This window comes from Callithrix jacchus, chromosome 19 (genome assembly GCF_049354715.1).
Source record: "Callithrix jacchus isolate 240 chromosome 19, calJac240_pri, whole genome shotgun sequence".
NCBI classification, from domain to species: domain Eukaryota; kingdom Metazoa; phylum Chordata; class Mammalia; order Primates; family Cebidae; genus Callithrix; species Callithrix jacchus.
The window spans coordinates 15173874-15192145 of NC_133520.1; the positions used below are offsets into that span (position 1 = coordinate 15173874).

Here is an 18272-nt window from a genome sequence, read left to right on the forward strand (position 1 = left end):
GAGACCAGACCGAAGCTGCCCAACACCATAGTCTGCCAGCGATGGCTGGGAGGTTTATTGCCTCCCATATCTGCTGCCCAAGAACCCCCTACCCCTACCCGGTCCTTCTCGCACCGGTGCCCCAATTCCCTCCGCCACGCGACCCCCCGAGGGTCCCGGTGCCGCCTTACCCTACTCAACTTGACCCAGCCCTGGGTCCAGGACCTCGGGAGAGGGGCGCCGCGCGCGTTTCCCGCGACCCATCATCGCACTGCTCCAAGCCTGATTTCCACAATTCGGCTTCGACAGCGTTTTGAGAGGAAAGTAACAGAGCGCCCCCCCTCCTCCCTCTCTCCTCCTCCCAGCTCCCGGTCCTCTGCTGGGGTTAAAAGGAGAAGTGAAAGGTATGCAAATGACAAGCAAATTGGAAGAGCCGGGAAGAAAGGCAGCTATAATAAACAAGACAAAGAGAAAGGACGAGGGGACCGGCCCCGGAGTTTTAGCCCGGGGAGAACGGAAGGATGGGGCTCGGCGGAAAGCCGTTATCCGCACGAACAAAAAAGCGACCCGGACCCCTCGCGGTCCTCTCTCCAAAGAAGAGAGGGCAGGGGAAAAGAGGAAAGGGAGCAAACGCCTCCTCACACCCCAGAAACAGTACACAAAAGGTGACAAGATCAGCGACAAGTCCAGCAACATCAGTCTCCCCCCTCCACCGCCACCGCCACCCCCAGCCACCAGCAGGAAAGAGAGAGAAATAAAAGCCAAGCGGATCACTTACTCTTAGGAACTGGGAGGAGCGGAGCGCTGAGTTCCACGGAGGCTCCTGCTTAGAAACTGTTTAGAGGCTATTTTATTATGATTCATTTAAATAATATTTTCTTCTGGGGTGGGGGGGGAATGTGTACACGGGTCTGAGTAATGGGAGGCTCTTTTCTTTCCTTCTCATTAAAGAACAAGCCAGTGCAAGTGATTCTGGAAAAGGGGAGGGACTCACGAGGGGAAGAAGAAGATACTTACGCGGTGCAGGGAGCAGTGGGACCGAGCCTCTCTCTCTCTTTTTTTTCCTGCCGGCAGAGAGAGGAAAACACGCGCGCGCACACACGGTGATATCTTGCGGGTGATGAATATGATAATTGGACAAGGGACGGTGAGTCGGTGCGACAGCGAGCGGGGCGAGTGGGAGAGGGAGAGGGGAGAGAGAGAGGCGGGCGGGGAGGGGAGAGGAGAAAAGAGGAGCAGGGGAGAGGCGAGGAGAGCGAAGACGAGAAGAATAGAAGAGGAGCGAAGGGAAGAGGAGAGGGCAGGAGAGGAGGAGAGAGACGAGCGGAGGAGAGGAGAGAGCAGCGGAGGAGGAGAGAGGAGAAGGGTAAAAAGAAGAGCGAAGCGGAGAGGGAGCAGGCGGACCCGGCGAGAGCTCTTTTGCGCCGCTCTGCTTTCCCCGGCTGCAATGGTGTATTATTTCAGAGCGCTCCCTCAGCTGAGGGCTCCGCTCCACAACAAGATTTACTTTAAGACACAGCTGAAGGAAACAGGAAGACTGCACGTCACAGTCTATCTGACGTACCCGGCCCCAGCACCCAATCGCGAGGCGCCTTCGGATTCAAGGGGGGATAGCAAGGCAAGAGAACTTGGGAGGAAAAAAAATATAAAAGGGGTGGGGGTGAGGGGCTGGGAAGAGAGGAGGGGAGAGGGGCCCCGCGCTCCCCCTCCCGGGCCTCCATCCCCGGCCCCCACCCCCACCCCCGCCCTGCCACTGCTTCGGGGCGACTGGATCGCCGCGCCGGGGGCCGGAGCGAGCCATCTGCGGGCACTATGCAAAGCGGGAGACGGCGCGAGCGGCGCCCAGCTCACGTTCGCTCTTCCAGGACGCAGGTCCTTTTTTTTTTTTTTTTCTTTTTTCCTTTCCCAGATACAGCTGATCGAGTTCGCCGAGTGGCCGACAGAATGAGCGCTCCTCCGACTTGGGTGGAGGAAGGCACCGAAAAGTATACGGGAGAAAAAGTGGGGGATTTAGGGGTGGGGGTGGCATAGGAGGAGGGATTGGGGGGATCTGTAAATCATTCCACTTTTTAAACGGTCACAGGTAGTGTCAAGGATACGTGTCACCCTTGCTTCCGTTTAAAGGGGAGGTGGATAATAAAATACAGGTAGGTTTGGTATTAAAATATTAGGTGCCAGCGGTTTCGCATCGAGTCCGCTGCATCTGTTATTAGAAGAAGATCAACATTGGCTGAGTCCCAGTTAATCTCCAGTCCAAATTATTAGGAAGAAAAATATTTACCCTTGGTTACCTCTGACATTATTTGGATTGTAGGTAAAGCAGCCCTTAAAAATATGTATGTTGCAAACATTATCTAGCTATTACCCCTTACTAATTCACTCACCCCAGAAAGACCAAAGGAAGCTGTTCAATACAGGATTTACACAGTTTCGACTCCTGGCCAACAAACTTTAAAGTTTATTAGGCAAGAAATTTCAAGCGCTTAAATCTCGGGCTGCAACGTAAAGCCCTAGAAAATTTACTTTGGTTTGACATTTCTTGCTTGAAAAATAACCTGCAAGATTTCTTTAGATAATGTTGCTCTTAAAGATCTTCTTAGGCTTTGTAAGTTACAAATGCAAGCGAGCCTCCAGCCGCAGCTAGAACGTCCCTTTCACCGGGCACAGTAAACGGCTTTTAATAAAGCAGTAGCGTTTATGACTTAAAGTTTCTATAAAAGCTGGGACTTGCAAGAGCTGCGAAGCAGAAACATTCATACATAGTCTATTAGATGCTCATTTTTGTAGGTAAGGGGAGGATACGTATTTTTCGTGTGTTCCTCAAATGTAATCAGATCAAAGGTTGAATCATGCTGTGTCGTGACAACAGGGTATTTACGAGATGTGTTACAAGTACACTGGCCAAACACTACCAATATCTTCTGCAACACACACACACGCACACACACACACACACACCCCTTTCTAGGAAATGTACAATTCCAGCCCCAAATTCATCAAACTGTAAAGAGGATATTAAGTCCTCCCTTTGAATAAGAATAGCGATGTTAGTATGTCCCAGTCTATACCCTGCAGGAAACTTTTGGCACGAATCTCAAACAGTGAAAAGAAGAGAGAAAAAAAAAATTAGGTCGGTCAGGTTAGGTGTCGGAGATAAGAAAAGAGACTTGCGGGAGCATCCCCTGCCTTCTTCTTGCCCCCTTTGCCGCCCCCAGACGCTCCCCACCCCCCGCGTCCATTACGGAAACAACACAGAGAAGCGCACACACGCACTCACACCTCCAACTATTGACTGTTGTAGCAAGTGTTCTAACCGGGATGTGACAGTTTAGGCTGGGAGCAGAAATCATCAACATGCCTATTAGTTACGGGATGGAATAATGCTTACATTGGTTGGGTCCCTTCGAGGTAAGCGGGTGTATTGAGCGGGGAAATTTGGGATCTGAGAATGAATCAAAGCTACTTCCTTTCTTATTTTTCGTCCTACTAGTTTTCTTTAAGAATCTTGGTTTGTACATACAAGCTAGCACCAGCCCGCAATTAAACTGGTAGGAGTAAGGGCTATATACCTTTCCACACCTTAAAACCATCTGCTCAGTTTGACGTTTAAAAGGGCGGAGAGGAGGGAAGGAGGAGGGGGGAGAAGGGGGAAGAAAAGAGACAGGGACACAGAAAAAGATTTAAACGCGAAAGAAATGGCTTGCACTTTAGTCCACAAGTGTGTGTCAATTGCACATAGCGCTTGAATGCACGTTTTGCGCACACCACGCCCGGGAATTGCGGCGGGAAAAGTTCCCTGAGTACCCCAGTAAGTCCTGTGTCACGCCGTGGGGAAAAGCAGGCCTGAGTAGAAGTCAAGGTAACCCGCTTGGCGAACAAGGAAGCTCCCTCACCCCCTGTCTTGGCGGAGGAGGCTGCCGGTTCGCGACGCTCTGCCGCGGCGCTTCGCAGCCCGCATTAGGGCGCAGGAGCCGCCAGTTGAAACAGAAGCGCGCGCGACGCTAGGCAAGCGAGCTCGGTTCGCAGCCCAGCTCCGTGAGCTGCCTCCACGCAGCCCTGTCCCGCGTCCTGTCCTCTACTGTCGGGGTGGCGTACAGGCCAGACTCCTGGTAATTTCTCTTGCTGGAGCTACGGCACTCTCCCGGGTCTTGGGAGGCCCTGGAGCAAGAAGACTTGAGGCCCGGGCCCCCTATCTCGGGCGACTCCCGGTTTGTTTTCTGATAGGAGAGAGGCGATCAGTCAGCCTGGAGACGAGAAGTCGCCTAGATATTGGCTCCATCCCTGAAACCAGCCGCCAAGCCTAGGGTCAAGGCAACTCCTCCCTCCGCCCCATTTCCAACACAACCCCAATAACTTAAAAGTTAACGCAAGTTCTGACCGGTCTTGTAACAAACCCTATCCGTGCAGGTTGCATTTACTTATTTATCTGAAGGGTGATCTGTGTGTTCTTAGACAAACTCGCAGTTATCACTCGTGCATCTGGCTCTGGGTTAAATACACTTCGCCTTGACATTTCCTCGGTGTATGCTCGCCTCCTGTTCTTTCTTAAAGCAGTTGATGGGGGCAGGAGGGAAGACTGTGTATAAGTAATTTTAAACCTTACAGACAACTGTTATCAGATCCTAAACAAACCAATTCTGGGAATTTCAATCAGATTCAGTTGAGAGGCAAACGTTGACGTGGATTTTGGAGAAGGATGCAAAAGGACCTCCTGGTCACCCACCCACTCACCCACCACCACTACCATCACCACTACCACCCCACCACCATTACCACCCTGAAGAAGGGCAGAGAGGAAAACCAACCCAGGGTGCAGGCCTGCCTGCTGCAAGCTATCTAGAGGCAAAACCGACTGATGGCCTCTCTCTCACTCTCTGTGCCCAGTGTGACGCCAAGCCCAACCTGGATTTGTTCTGAATGGGGGGGAAGTGAAATGCCACAAGATCAGTAGCAAGTAGCAGCTGCAGCGTTTTCTCTCCTGGGAACCCCACTGCTTAGAAGCCTCGGGAGTGATGTTTGTTTTACCAACAGCTTTCAGAGTAAACAGAAGCCAATCACTCCAAATAAGTTGAAATATAACCCTTGCAAGAATTTGGATCCAGGGGTGCTGGCAGAAAGAAAGTAATTTTTCAAATGATAAAGAACCCACTCCCAAATAAAGAGTCCGCCACATTGCTATAAGGAGGGCAGAATTGTCATGAAAATATAAATTCATCGAAAGGGCTCATTACAATAAGTTGACCTCGAAGAAAATCACGCTTCGCTCACAAAGACACACCCGCGGGGGTGAGGGGGTTGTCAATGATTGAAGGGACACACTACCACTTGATTTTTTTGGAAATGGGAGAAAACAATCAAAGGGAAGTACGTTCCCTGCCCTGGAGTAGAAAAATGTTGGCTGGGAGCTCTTCGCCGCCAACCCTGGCTTTGCCTCAGGCACCGAACTTTCCAATACCAAGATATTAACAGATGGTGGTGAGCACATGGAGGGCTGCTACTTACATAATCTAGCCACTCCGCCCGGCCGCCCAGAGCCCAGCGAGGCTCCCGCCAGGCCGCGCGCGCGCCTTCGGAGGGGTGCTCCCTGGCATAACTTGCCTTTCTCCGACCCCATCCAGCGTTTTGAGGGTTAGCATTTGAAGAGGCCATGATTTTAAAAAAACAAAATATCGAACAAACAAAAACATTGATTTGGATGTGCTTTATCTTCTTCAGTCCATAGTAGTGAAGAAGCTGGAGACCCAAAGGCCGAGAGAAGCGGAGGGGATGCCTTCGGGGAGAACCGGGTGCTCTCCCTACCTATCTGGGGGTGCCCGCGAGTGGAATTTATACAATTTACAACCCCCTTGTCCACCATCTTTGGTTCAAAGCAGCATATCTCTCGCTGTCGCTTAAGTACAAAGGCAGTCTCGGGCCGCAGCCCAAGGGGAGTGGGGTGGGGTGAGGGTGTGAGTGTGAAGGGGACGCCTTTGCACGCGGGGGCGCAGTGGGCAAAGTTACGCAAAGCCTCTGGGCACCGCTACACTTCCGAGCTGTGGCAGGGTTTTAAGCGCTCGATCCCGCTCGCGGGGAGTCCCTTTCGGATGTGTGGCCGCCTGCTGCCTTCACGCCCTCAGCCGCCTCCCGAGAGGCCCTGTCCCTCCTGGCGTGCCTGTGTACCTCCTCCAGTGTGCCAGGCACGTGTGTTTCCCGAGCCTCCTCCCTGACTGCGACTTGGGGCCGCCGAGACCTGCGAGGAATACGCCTGCGTGTGTTGGAAAAGTTTCGGGTTGGGCGGGAAGTCTGGGAATCTCCTCTCCAGACACTCGGCCGGAGCGGGGCTTCCTCGCCCGCGGCTTCCTCCCTATCCCCTCCTCCCTCCCAGGCCCGCCCTTCGTCGCCTCGGCCCCGCGCTAGGTGTCGCGGCCTCTCTGGCGGGAGAGAGCGAGCGCTAGATGCTGCGGCTGCCACGGCGCCGCGCTCCGCAGAGGGCGCGCCCCTCCTGCCTGCGCCACCAAGTGGGGGTCCAGACCGCCCTGCCTGCTCGCCTGGTCCCTCCTCGCCCGGACCCGCGGCACTTGCCTCTTCCCGGGCCACAGCAGGGGCTGCAGCCTTGCTCTGCTAGCCTGGGCTCAGTGCACGCTTGGGACGCAGAGGGCAACCACCTGCTCCCGGCGCGCCGCGGAGCCGGGGAACGTCGTCGTGGTAGGGGAGCTTCGGCCACCGCCAGGCCCGCGCTGCCCCGCGGCCTCCCCTCCCCCGCCGGCCGCCTGTTGCTGCAGGGACAGCCGGTGTACGCGCTCGACCTAGGAGGGAGGCTCTCTCCCGGGACCGCGGGAGGGGCGGGCACGTTTGAAGGGATGGAAATCTCCCTTTCTGACCACCCCCTTTCTTTTGTCAGTTACTCTAAGGATGTTTGGCCGTTACTTCCAGCTTCCCTCTCTTTGGTCTTTCTTGTCAAGGGTGTGATTTCGGGGGTGCTCCATTTTCAGGGGCTTTGGTGATAGAACTGAAGTTTTCCTTACTGTCCATCTTACCAGAAGCTTTTATTCAGGACGAGGGATGGGCTAGAAAGAAATAGGTGTAGGCCTGACGGAGCGAAAAGAGAACACTCCCAGTTTGGATGCATTTGGGGAGAGAGTAACTGGAAAGTTGCATTTTGTTTAAATTAGAGCAAGATGAAGTTGAAAGCCAGATTTCTATAATTTTTCTGGTAATATTTCTTTTATGAAGTATCTAAGTGTCTGTTTGTCATCATTTTGAGATCAAAAGGAAAATCCATATGCTGTATAGTTTTTCGAAATTGCTATTTAAATATGTTTTAAATGTTTTGTCCAACGTGGAGTAGGCTGCTTGAGGCAAGACTGGTGACAGGAATAGTGGGATGGTTTGATGTGGAGCGGTGCTTCCAAAGACCTGGCAAATCACTGGAATCACCAAAGGAGTTGTGCTTTTTTTCTTTTTCAATAAAGATTTCTGGGCCTACCCCAGTGAGGTAATCAGCAAGAGGACCTGGGAATCTGAGGGTCACCCTGTGTCTCCAGTTACTGCTCAGCTGGTTTGTCACTGACTCTGTGACCTTGAGTGTGTTACTTAATCTGCTTGAGCCTCATTTCTTTTTTATCTGTGAAGTGGGGATAATATCCAAATTGTAGATTTATTGAGAGACTCCTACAGAACTGAACTTGTTCAGCACGTGCCTAGTGCTCAATACTTGGAAGGTATATTGCCCACAAATGTGTGCTTTGTACACTGGAGCTGACATGTATTCTTATAAGGACCTGTGCCTACCCCCAGCATTTTGGCAAAGCCAGCTGGACTGGCATGGAATATGTATGTGTATGCACATTTTAGCTCATGCATCGTTGCCACCTTCAGCACTTTATATGCTTTTCCCTCCCCCACCTTTAGGCCATAAAATAAATTAGAATTGGCACATTTGGAAGCTAGGCCCTGTGCTCTTGGACCTAGAACTGTCCATCAGGCCTACTGGCAAAGGGGGGAACTGACCAGTCTGAAGTCTGCTTCCTCCTCCACTCCACTCCCACCTTTTTTGGCCCTTTCACCTTCCAGCTTTATAGATGGCAAGCATTTCCTAAAGAAACTGATAGTCAGACCAATGAAGCCACAGGACAAAAAGTTCTCTTCAAAAGGAAACAAGAAGGAGAAGAAAGAAGAAAGAAGAGGAAAGAAAAAGAAGAAGAAAGAAGAAGAAGAAAGGAGGAGGAGGAGGAAGAAACAAGAAGAAAGAAGAGGAGGAGGAGGAGGAGGAGGAGGAGGAGTCATCAACATTCCTAGGTAAAACAAAAACAAATGTAGATCATGTGTTATATGTTTTTACATGTTTGACTGAACAACCTCCCCCAAATCCACATAAAGTAAAATATAACCTTTCATAAAGTTATGTTCAAACCAATGAAGATAAGCATCCCCTAAGGTTATTGGGGAGAGCCCAGCCAAAGACAGCCAGAGAAGGGAAAGGAAGACAGGGAGGAAGGTGCCATACCTGGCAGCGACTGCAGTAGTTGGGGGGGAAGAAAGCCAAGGAAATGGAACAGGCTGAAGCAGCAGACAACAGATCAAGAGGACTGGCAGTTTTTGAACTGGAGAGGCTTGTGAGCTGCTTATTAAACATCCCGAGAAAGGTGTTTTGCTGGTACCCTCAAAGGGTTTGAGATAAAGTAATCATAGATTCCTGGGGAGGGGGTAAGGAAGGGATTGCCAGCAGGGAGCCTCAGTGGGCCCAGTCACTAGTGAATGGACCCCAGGTGTCGGGGTGGGGGATTCCACTCTCTAAATGAGGGAAAGAGGAAGCATCACTCCTAGATGACTGTCCTGGTGTCTGTGGTCTTTGGACAAGTGTGGAAGGTTCCTCCTCTCTGGCTACTCTCTCTCTACCTAGGTGGGAAAAGTCCATGACTCTAGGGGACAAAAACAAAGGGTGCCCCCCAAAACTAGAGAGAAACACATTTGGGGTTACTCTGTACAAAGATGGGTGACAACTTCTGGCTTCTCCTCCCCCAGCACCCTCCTGGTGGAAAGAGCTCTGTTCCCTACACTTGCAAAAGGGCAAAGGCTGAGTGGCAAAGGGTATTGGTGGCTGAGTTGGGGGAGAACGGGATGAGGAGGGCTGGGGGAAGTGTGTCTGCAGAGCGTGAGCGGGCGGGACAGGGGTAGTGTGTAGCTGTGTCTGGGGGCAAGGGAGTGGAGTTGGGGGGAGAGGGTGTGGGGTAGGGTCTGATGGGGGAACGTGGAACTGGGGGGCGCGGCGGAGGTGGGTGTAGGGCAGTTAAGTGGGTGAGGAGTGCCAGTTTCCCAGGAGGAGGTCCGGGAAACTGGCGAGGTGGGGGTGGGGGGCGCTGGGAGGCGTCGTTTGAGGGGCGGATGGACATATCGGAGAAAAGGCGAGGCGGGAGGCTAAATCTGGCAGCCGCTCCAGCCCGGGCGAAGGCCGACGCGTCTGGGCTTCCTCTCGCCGAGACTTTGGAAGCGGCTGGCTAGCTAATCCTGGGCTGGCGGAAGGACTTGGACCTATCGCCTCGGGTGCCCTGCCTCCGGGACTCTCTCCCGGGGGGCGCTGTGGGTGGGGACGCGGGGCTGTCTTGACTTTCAGTGCGGGTCCCGGCCCCTTAACGCCTGCTGGGGGTGCGGGCTGCGCCTCGGGGTGTGCCCCCCTGCAGCGTCTCGGCAGCGCCCCACACACCAGCTTCCTTCTTCCTCCCAGCTCTATCTTCCTCCGTCCCCGCCCTAGGCCCTGCTGCTCCTTTCACTCTTCCTGGTCCCTGTCCCCGGCCCCACCGTCCTTCTGCCACCGTCAGGCGAGTTCATCCCCTTCTCTCTCCATTGCTACTCTTCTGATGGCTGTGCTGGGGTAGCGGGAGGGGGTGCTTAACCCAAAGTGGACTCAAAAGAAATTGGAATAATTCAATTCGTCAGATAATTACTGTTTGCAAGACACTGCTAAGCATGGCAGTTGGTGACCCTTTGAGGAAGCAGAGTGGACAGAAGGATTTTGGTTCTGACCCAATATGGGCAGTTATTAACGGTGTTTGATTTAGGCAAATCTCTGAAACCTCAATTAGGAACTCTAGAATATTCTGGATGAGGGGCAAAGGTGTCAACACCTTCTCTCCTCTTCCAAAGTGATCTTTCCTTGGGAAGGCGGCTAGGAGGCAGCAGGCAGAGGAAAATGGGCGGCAGTACATACTGCCAGCACTTCCTGAGCACTGCTACCCTCAGGACTGGGGGAGGTGCTTCACACCCCACAATTCCTGTTTCTTGATTCCAAAATGCAATAGATTATAAGACACACAATTCATTTAAAGATGGCCTTTGGGAGAAAAGGAAAACACAAGGATTATAAATGCACAATGGATTGTAAGACATTGGTTTCAGGAACATAGATATGAGAAAGCGTGAATCTTAGAAATGAGGAAGTAAAGTATAGTATGTGTAATTCTCCCAACAGCCCAGAGAGGAACTATCCCCATGTATGAATGAGTGAAGTGAGACTGGGAAGTCTTCACCGCTTGGTCAAGGCCACCAGGCCATAAGTGGCAGAGCCAGAATTGGAATCCAGTTCTGCCTGTAGTCTGAGCTAGAGCAATTTCGCTTAGGGCACATAGCCTCTGCAGGGATTGGGCTGCATCAGTCCTTTTCCATAACCCTGGTTTTGTCTTGACGGTTTTACCATCAACACCTGGCCCACTCTCCCCAAGGTATGGCTACTGGGGGGAAAGATAGGAAAATAGTCAAATTACATTTTTCACATTCAAAGTAAAGTACTTAAGGGGTAAAAGCCATGCACACCAGGTTTTGCTGTGCACCACAAGGAAGCCCATGAATTCAAGGATCCCTGTATTGCTGAAAATAGAATTGTAAAAAATAAAAGGGGTGGGGGGAGAAAGGGAACGAAACTAATCCTATTAAATGTGGTAGCATGTTTTTGTGGCACGCAGAGAGAGATTAAGCACAGGAAAGGGGATAAGTACTGCTTCAGTTTCACTAAACTAATGTGACAACTTGTCATTGGAGATCTTTACAGCTTGTTAGTAGATGACTAGCTGATTCAGAAGTGTTTTCTATCATTCCCTTTGTGTCCCCATGAGTTTTTTTTTTTAATTTTCTTTCTTTTCCTGTTTCTTTCTTACTCATGCTGCTCTATTTTGCTTTATAATCCTCAGTGTCTCCTTCAAGTCAAAACATTTAGCTGGCTCTAATCAAGATTTGGTTTGGAAGATGTCCCTTGACCTGGGGTTACCCAGGGAAGCCCCTTGTTCTTCATCCTCGGCCTGGGACTGTCCTATGGCTTGAGAAACTGATCTTCTGGGAGAAAAACTCCCATTTCAGATTTCACTTTTCTGCAGTTCTTCTCCTTTCCCCTTCCTCTTTCTCTTTTTTTTTTGTTCTATCCTTTTATTCTTTCCTTTTTGCCTTTCATTTCTATTCCTCTATTCTCTTTTCCCCTTCTTCTTCTCACTTACTTTCCTTCCATCTTCTCTTCCTCAGAATTCCTTTCTCTTCTTTCATGCACTCCAGCAACTGTTTTCCCTTTCCTTCAGACAAGACAGTTAAATTCACAGAGAAAACTTATGAATTTCGGATGGTTTCCAAGTTGAAGTTGCTCCCTGTGAAGGGGGCAGTGATGAGGGGAGGGGCAGGGAGCCCATCACTGACCTGCAGGGAAGAACAGGCTGATCAAAGTGAAGAGGAAGCCAGAAGTCTCGGCTCAGTCACTGTCTTTCCAAAGCAGGTGTCTAGCGTGTTTGGAAACCTGGCTCACCATCCCACTCTCCGGCTTTGGCATCACTCTCTCCCACTTTCCCCCTCCCCCGCCGCAACTTTCCCCACTGGCTTACCACCAGGCGAGATGTTGAGTCAATGGAAAAACAACATTCGCCAACATTAAAGGGAGACTGTTTAGAAAAGGAAGGCCCTGCTGAGGTGCAGAGGAAGCCTGTGAATTAACACGGGCCACCTCTTATCTGGGGCAGCTGGGCCTGAGCTGCCTGTGCACATTCCCTGATTCCCTGGCTTTGCCAAGGGGCCTTGGGGACTGAGGGGCCGATTCTCACCCACCAGCATCACCAGAACTTTTAGAGACAGAAAGCAAGTGCTTTTTTTTTTTCTCCCAAAGACTTAAGTGGAAAACCTTGACCCATAAACACTATTTTGCAAAAGGCAAATCTAAGCCTCTGTCTCTTAACACTCATCACTGTGGACCTGGCCCCTCTCATTTTCGGTGCTCTTGAGGACTCCCACGCCTTGTAAGGACTGGCCGTTCTGACCTGAATGTGAGTTATGGGGAAGGGCAAGCTAAAGTGGCCCAAAGGAAAAGAAAAAGGCATGCAGGTAGGTTCACTGTGGCTCTAAATTGCTTACCGTTAAGTCTTGAGCCAGCTCCTGACGGAAAGATAAGGTAAATCCCTAATCAGTCAATAATTAACTCCATTAGGTCCAGTCAGCCAAATCCTGCTGGCACCTTCAGAACCCGGCTTTGGTGGGAAGGATTAGGCAGAACCTTTTGACAGAAAGGCCCATCTATTCAGACTGCCATACACCCCACACATGGATCATCACAAAAGGAGTAGAGTTATGCCTGTGTCTGCCAGAGAAGTCTTTTCTGGGGTTAATTCTCTAGGATAACTTCTGGAAATTTCACTTTTGGAAATCTCAGTTCGTGTGTGTGTGTGTGTATGTGTGTGTGTGTGTGTGTGTGTGTGTACAGAACAGCCTGGAGATCCATTCTGGTTCCAGGTTGGTTTGAATCAAATCCCAGATGTGCTCTGACTCTTGCTACATTATTCTTGGAGGATCACATTTTCTCTCCCTTGCCCATGTTAGTTTGTAGTTTATTCCCAGTATCTCTAAATGTTCCAGTTCTTTGTTTCTCAATGTTAGTTCTTCGATTTGTGATAAAAGCAGAAGTGCTTTTGAAATGATAAACAACCTCACATTCCTATCAAAGCATGAAAATTATTGCTGAATTTCAAATAAGTAGAAAATTAAAAGACTAATAAATATTTGATTTTGGTACTTCTGGAGGATCTTTTTCTTTTCTTTCCTTTTTTTTACTTCCTACAGAAGCAAATGTTTAGGAAGGTGCGGTTAGATTTTATTTTCTGTTAGTTTATTTTAAATTGTGGGCTTTTGGTTTGCTTTGCTTCATTGATCTAGGCAGCGTTTAGTATGTTACCAGATGCATATAGTTGTATAGATCATACCATTAGATGAGAAAAATCTGTATAATCAGTGTGGTTTAAATGTTTCTTAAGGTCAAGTTGTAGGTCATGACCCTATGCCAATCAATGAGCTTTGCTCCTAATTTTATGTTTAAATCACTTGAAAAAAAAATGTATTCTTTTAGAAAGAGACATAGATACCACGAGAAATAGATACCACAATACATACTGCAAGAGTGTGGTATGATATGAATCCATCTCTACCCCAGGAAAAAAGAACAAAGATGGATAGGCTGTGGGGGTGCTCTTTCTGCATGTGGAAGATGGTTCATTCAGCTGTACTTCTGTTGGCTCCACATCTTAGCCGCTGTTATCACCAGCAAACCATTGTTCTCCTCTCCTCGTAGAACCCAGTAGCCTGGGTGTTCAATTAATCTTTGGCTGCTTCGGGGAGTTGCCAATGAGTGGAAATTCTGCCAATGATCTGTGACACCCTTTTCAACAAACATTAATTGAGTGACATTTCTTTTTTCCCCAAATCATCCATCTGTCCTTTCTTATGCAACTTTTGAGTTTCAAAGGGTAGAAGGCAAGCTTTCTTTTGGTCACACTTGTGGCCTAAGAAGACAGTCTACATATTCGACACTATAATCTACTGTAGCCTTGTCGATAAATCTAAATATTTACTAGACCAAACCAACATGCTAAATACGAAATGAATTAATTCAGTCTTCTTTTCCATTTGCCCATGTAAACATCTTGCTTTTGTGAAAGTCTTCGGAAAATGGAAGATCCAAGGCTTCCGTATGCTTTTTAATTGTTTAGGGGTAAATCGGGAGTGGGAAACTAAGGTTAAGGCAGTAAGAACATTTTCAAAACTCATAGGTTAAAAAACATAAGATCAAATTTTTTAGTTTATATACAATTTTTAAAATTGTTTTAAAGTACCAGAAAGTATCTCACTTACAATAGTGCTGTTTAGTAAAGCAAAGAACATACATCAAGTTGTCTTTGAGGTCCCGTTGCTTGGATATTAAAATGAAATTTAACAAAATGGAGCTGGTATCTATTTTTCAGTAGGTCAAAAGGCATTCATAATTACACTCATGATTTTTGAGTATCATGTTAATGAGGCTAGGAAAATGTAGACTTTGACATTGCCTTGTTCGGTTACATTCCCCGTGAAAAGAAAATGTTGTTTACCCCTCGGGAATTTTCTTAAGGAAAAGAAAAATCAATCTCTATCAATGAGCAATATTTTTCTCCCCAAGGGATATTGACTTGAACATTGACTTCACAATGGGTGAGTTATTTCCCTCAGACCCCCTACTAAGAATTGTTAGGTGACATGTCTTTTGTGAGCCAATAAACATGTTGTTTCTAGTATAGTAATCTCATCTGGGAGATGACAACTTCTGAAGGGTGGTTGGTTTGGAATATTTCACCTTTTGTACATCGGTGTAAAATAGTCCTGAGAAATATATTTCAAGTTTAAAAAGCATTACCTCTCACATTCTTCTTGGGAGAACAGGTGGCAGAGAACAGTTTCTTTCCTACATGCTCCTCAACTGTGTGTCCTCTGGGCTTGCGCATAGACCCATGACTCATGAATAGTCCTATAAATGTCTTCACGATTCCCTTTCCTCTCTTTATGCAGTGGTGTGATATTGGCATTTTAAATTTTGAAAATAAAGCAAATTTTCGATTTACCAGAGAAACCATTCTTTAAAGGAATGCTGTAGTGGGTGGAGATAAGGGAAAGAATGAGGACTGTGGAATTCTTGTTAATGGGAATGGTCAGACTCTATCTGTTGGATTCATGTATAATATGTTTTCTTCCCCTGTAATCCCAGCACTTTGGGAGGCTGAGGTGGGTGGATCACTCGAGGCCAGGAGTTCCAGACAAGTCTGGCCAACATGGTAAAATGCTGTCTCTACTAAAAATACAAAAAATTAGCTGGGCATGGCGGTGCACTCCTATAGTCCCAGCTATTCAGGAGGCTGAGGCAGGAGAATTGCTTGAACTTGGGAGACAGAGGTTTCAGTGAGCTGAGATTCCGCTACTGCACTCCAGCCTGGGCCATAGAGGGAGACTATCTCAAAAAAAAAAAAAGGTTTCTTTATGAATTTTCTTAAAGGGTACATTTAGAGTTTACATTAGATTGCCTTGAGCTGATTCCTTTATCCACTTATTCTTCAAAAAATATTAATATACACTTCAACCAAGTGCCAAATACGGTATTCAACATTGATGGTGCCAAGATCCCCCGGAGACACTGAAAGGGCCAGGAAGAAATTAGGTAGGATGGCTATGAACACACATTGACATGAAATACTTTAGGAGTCTCGAGGCTTATCTTCAGGGTTATTTGGAGTATCAAGGAAGGCTTCAAGAAAGAGGTGAGCAAAAGCAGCTAACTAGTCACACTGGGCTTAGGAGAGGAGCAGACATGGGTTCATGTTCCTGTTGTAAGGTAAGAAAACTCTTAAGCAAGCCTCTGTACCTCTCTGAGCCCTAGTTTGCTTGTCCATAGATGGGGGATAGTAGCAATATCTGCCTTATGAGATTATTGTGAAGACAAAATGAGAATGGCCTCAACACTGTGGAAAGGCTTCAACACTGTGCCTGGCACAAAGCAGGCACTTGGGAAGTACGCACTAGAAAGGTGGAAGAAGGGTGACAGTTTAGTTTAATCTCTAACATTTATTCAACAAATAGCTTTTGGGTACCTGGCACGTGTCATATTCTTGTGCTGAGTCCTGGGGAGGAGACCAACCGTGAGTGTGGAGAGGGATAGAGTGACAGGCAGCTCATGCAAAGGCATGGGGGTCGTCTGTCCTATGTTTGGGGAGCCTGGGGTGGCCTCTTGCTGCTGGAATTCAGAACACCAGGGGAGGCCGGGTAAAGGCAGAGGCAGTAAAGCATTGTCCTGCCACACTAGGAAGGACCTTTTGTGGCAGTAATGGCCCTTAAGCAGTCAGGAAAGAGACAGTGAGTCAGTTGATCCGTAGCTTCTGTTTCCTCTAACTTTTCCGTGGGTGTGTATTGCCTTTCGGTAGTGGGCTAGCGAGGCCATGCTCTCTTCAGGAACAAAGGCTGCCAACTTTTTGTGGTCACCACCCTCCCCACATTGCCTATTATAATCGGGTGCTTCTGATTGATACTCAATAAATATGCTTAAGTTTTATACTTCTCTACATTCTGAAATATTCCAGCAGCTTCTCATACCCAATTTCAGAATGCTCACATGAAAATGCATCCTTCTGTGCTTGTCAGAGAGATTCATGAATTAACAACTTGGATCATGCCACTGCTTAAAACTCTCCATATTGCTCTTCTAATAAGTCTACAATTTTGAACATTCCTACAAGATTTGGGATAATCTGGCTCTTGTCCTTGGCTCCTGCTTCATCTCTTCAAACTCCTCCCTTCTCCCCTTCCCTCAGCATGATTCCACATCACTAGTTTTTTTCCTTTTTCCTTCAACCCCACAAATACCATTATACATGCTGCTGCCTCTCCTTGAAAGGCCTCCTAACCCCCTCTCCAGACAGTCTCTTCCTCATTATTCAGGGTCCAACTTAAAAGTCATTTGCTCAGGAAAGACCTCTCTTATTTCCTAGGTTAGAAACCCTCATTATACATGCTCATAACTGTAGTTTTCTTTTATTCTGCTTTTCATAATAGAAATAGTCTCTTTAAACGTAAGCCTTATTGATTCAACAACATTCTTTAAGCTCTTAATGTGGCCTAAATGTTGGGTACACCAGACAGGAAGACAGTCCCAGTCCCTGCTTCATGGAGCTAGTATTTTAGTAAGTGATGCAATGAACAGAAACCAAATATAGATAGGGTATGATGTCAGGTAGTGATAAAAACTTTGGAGAAAAGTCAAGCTGGGTAAGGGCACAGAAGGCAGAAGATGAGTTGAGGATGCTAAGAGAGAAGGTTGGTCTGGGTAGAATTCCCATTACCTAGCATGGTGCCCTGTATCTAGAAAGTGCCTGAAAAATATTTGCTGAGTGAGAATCACGTTGGCGCAAGTAGACTTGAAGGAGTAAAAAAGCTGTGAATAGGGCTAATGGGTTATATAATTGTGTTTCTTTCTCCCCAAGTTCCTTAATTGCATCTGGGAAAATGTAATCTGTGCATTAAGTCGGTATCCAATATGAATTATCCACCTTGATTCTCTGTTAAAGTTGATTACATTCACACCTGTCCAGTGGTAGTATTGCATATTTTCCTAATTGCCATGAGCGCCATCACAACTGGTTGCTGAATGAAGTATTTATGCTTTGAAGAATTGGTGTTCTAATTCCTTTCTATTTATACTGATGATCAGTTATTTCTCAGTGAGGAGGAGGCAAATTTTTTCTGTGATCTACGTGTTTCTAAATGACTAATGAAGTCAATCTGGGCCTGGCAGATTTTGCCACCACTTGGACAGACATGGCACTCGTGGACGTTGTGTTACTTCTCAGCTTGCTGGTTCCCTGTTCCCTGCACCATGATCTCATTATTGGCATTTTGTTTTCAAAGTGTTATCGTTCCCATTTTGCATTATGCCTCTGTGTGCAGTGGTCTCTTTTTTGAGATGGAGTCTCGCTCTTTCACCCAGGCTGGAGTGCCATGGTGTGGTCTCGGCTCACTGCAACCTCTGCCTACCAGGTTCAAGCGATTCTCCTGCCTCAGCCTCCCGAGTAACTTAAGGTACTGCCTGCTACTGTTCTTTCAACCAAGTTTATATTCTTCAAGAAAATTCTGAAGATTGAATGTCCTTGATAAGCAAATTTGTTTTGTTTTAATTTTGGTGAAACTGGGAGAGGGGGACTTGACGCTTTCATGAACATCTTCTTTAGTTGAATAAAAAACTGGATTTGGGGCCAATCTGAATGGGGATCAAGCCAGACAGAGTTCATTTTCCAGACTTTGTTAAAAAACTGAACAGCATGAGGGAAACAAGGGACAAGAATTGTTCCTTTCCTCTTCTCTGGACCCTAGCACCCCTCTAATGTGTGGTTACCTAGTCCCGCTCCTTCTGTGATAGCGTCTCTTTCCCTAGCCCAGAGCCCTTTTCAAGTTCTGCACTTCCATAGCCATCAGTCCATTGCTCTGTTGTATCACTCTTTGGA

General features: G+C 47.9%; 2 protein-coding genes across 15 annotated transcripts in view; one reads left to right on the forward strand and one right to left on the reverse strand.

Moving 5' to 3' along the window:
- PROX1 (prospero homeobox 1) overlaps positions 1-1494 on the reverse strand; it is a 52608-nt gene extending 51114 nt beyond the window's left edge. For 4 of the 6 annotated variants that reach the window (XM_054248201.2, XM_054248200.2, XM_054248194.2 and 1 more), the window contains exon 1: positions 997-1494. The gene's annotated coding sequence lies outside the window, so the exon portion shown is untranslated. Of the gene's footprint in view, positions 1-170; positions 278-757; positions 820-996 lie in introns of those variants that run through there. The other 2 variants (XM_054248197.2, XM_054248195.2) reach the window with 2 other exon arrangements.
- Positions 1052-18272, forward strand: part of LOC144580317 (uncharacterized) — a 179715-nt gene continuing 162494 nt past the window's right edge. For 4 of the 9 annotated variants that reach the window (XR_013529601.1, XR_013529603.1, XR_013529602.1 and 1 more), the window contains exon 1: positions 1052-1851. Coding sequence is in view for 2 of the 9 variants with exons in the window: in XM_078356402.1 (XP_078212528.1) it covers positions 1792-1851 (60 nt within the window). In the remaining 7 variants the exon portion in view is untranslated. Of the gene's footprint in view, positions 1852-3304; positions 8257-17758; positions 17851-18272 lie in introns of those variants that run through there. The other 5 variants (XR_013529605.1, XR_013529606.1, XR_013529607.1 and 2 more) reach the window with 3 other exon arrangements.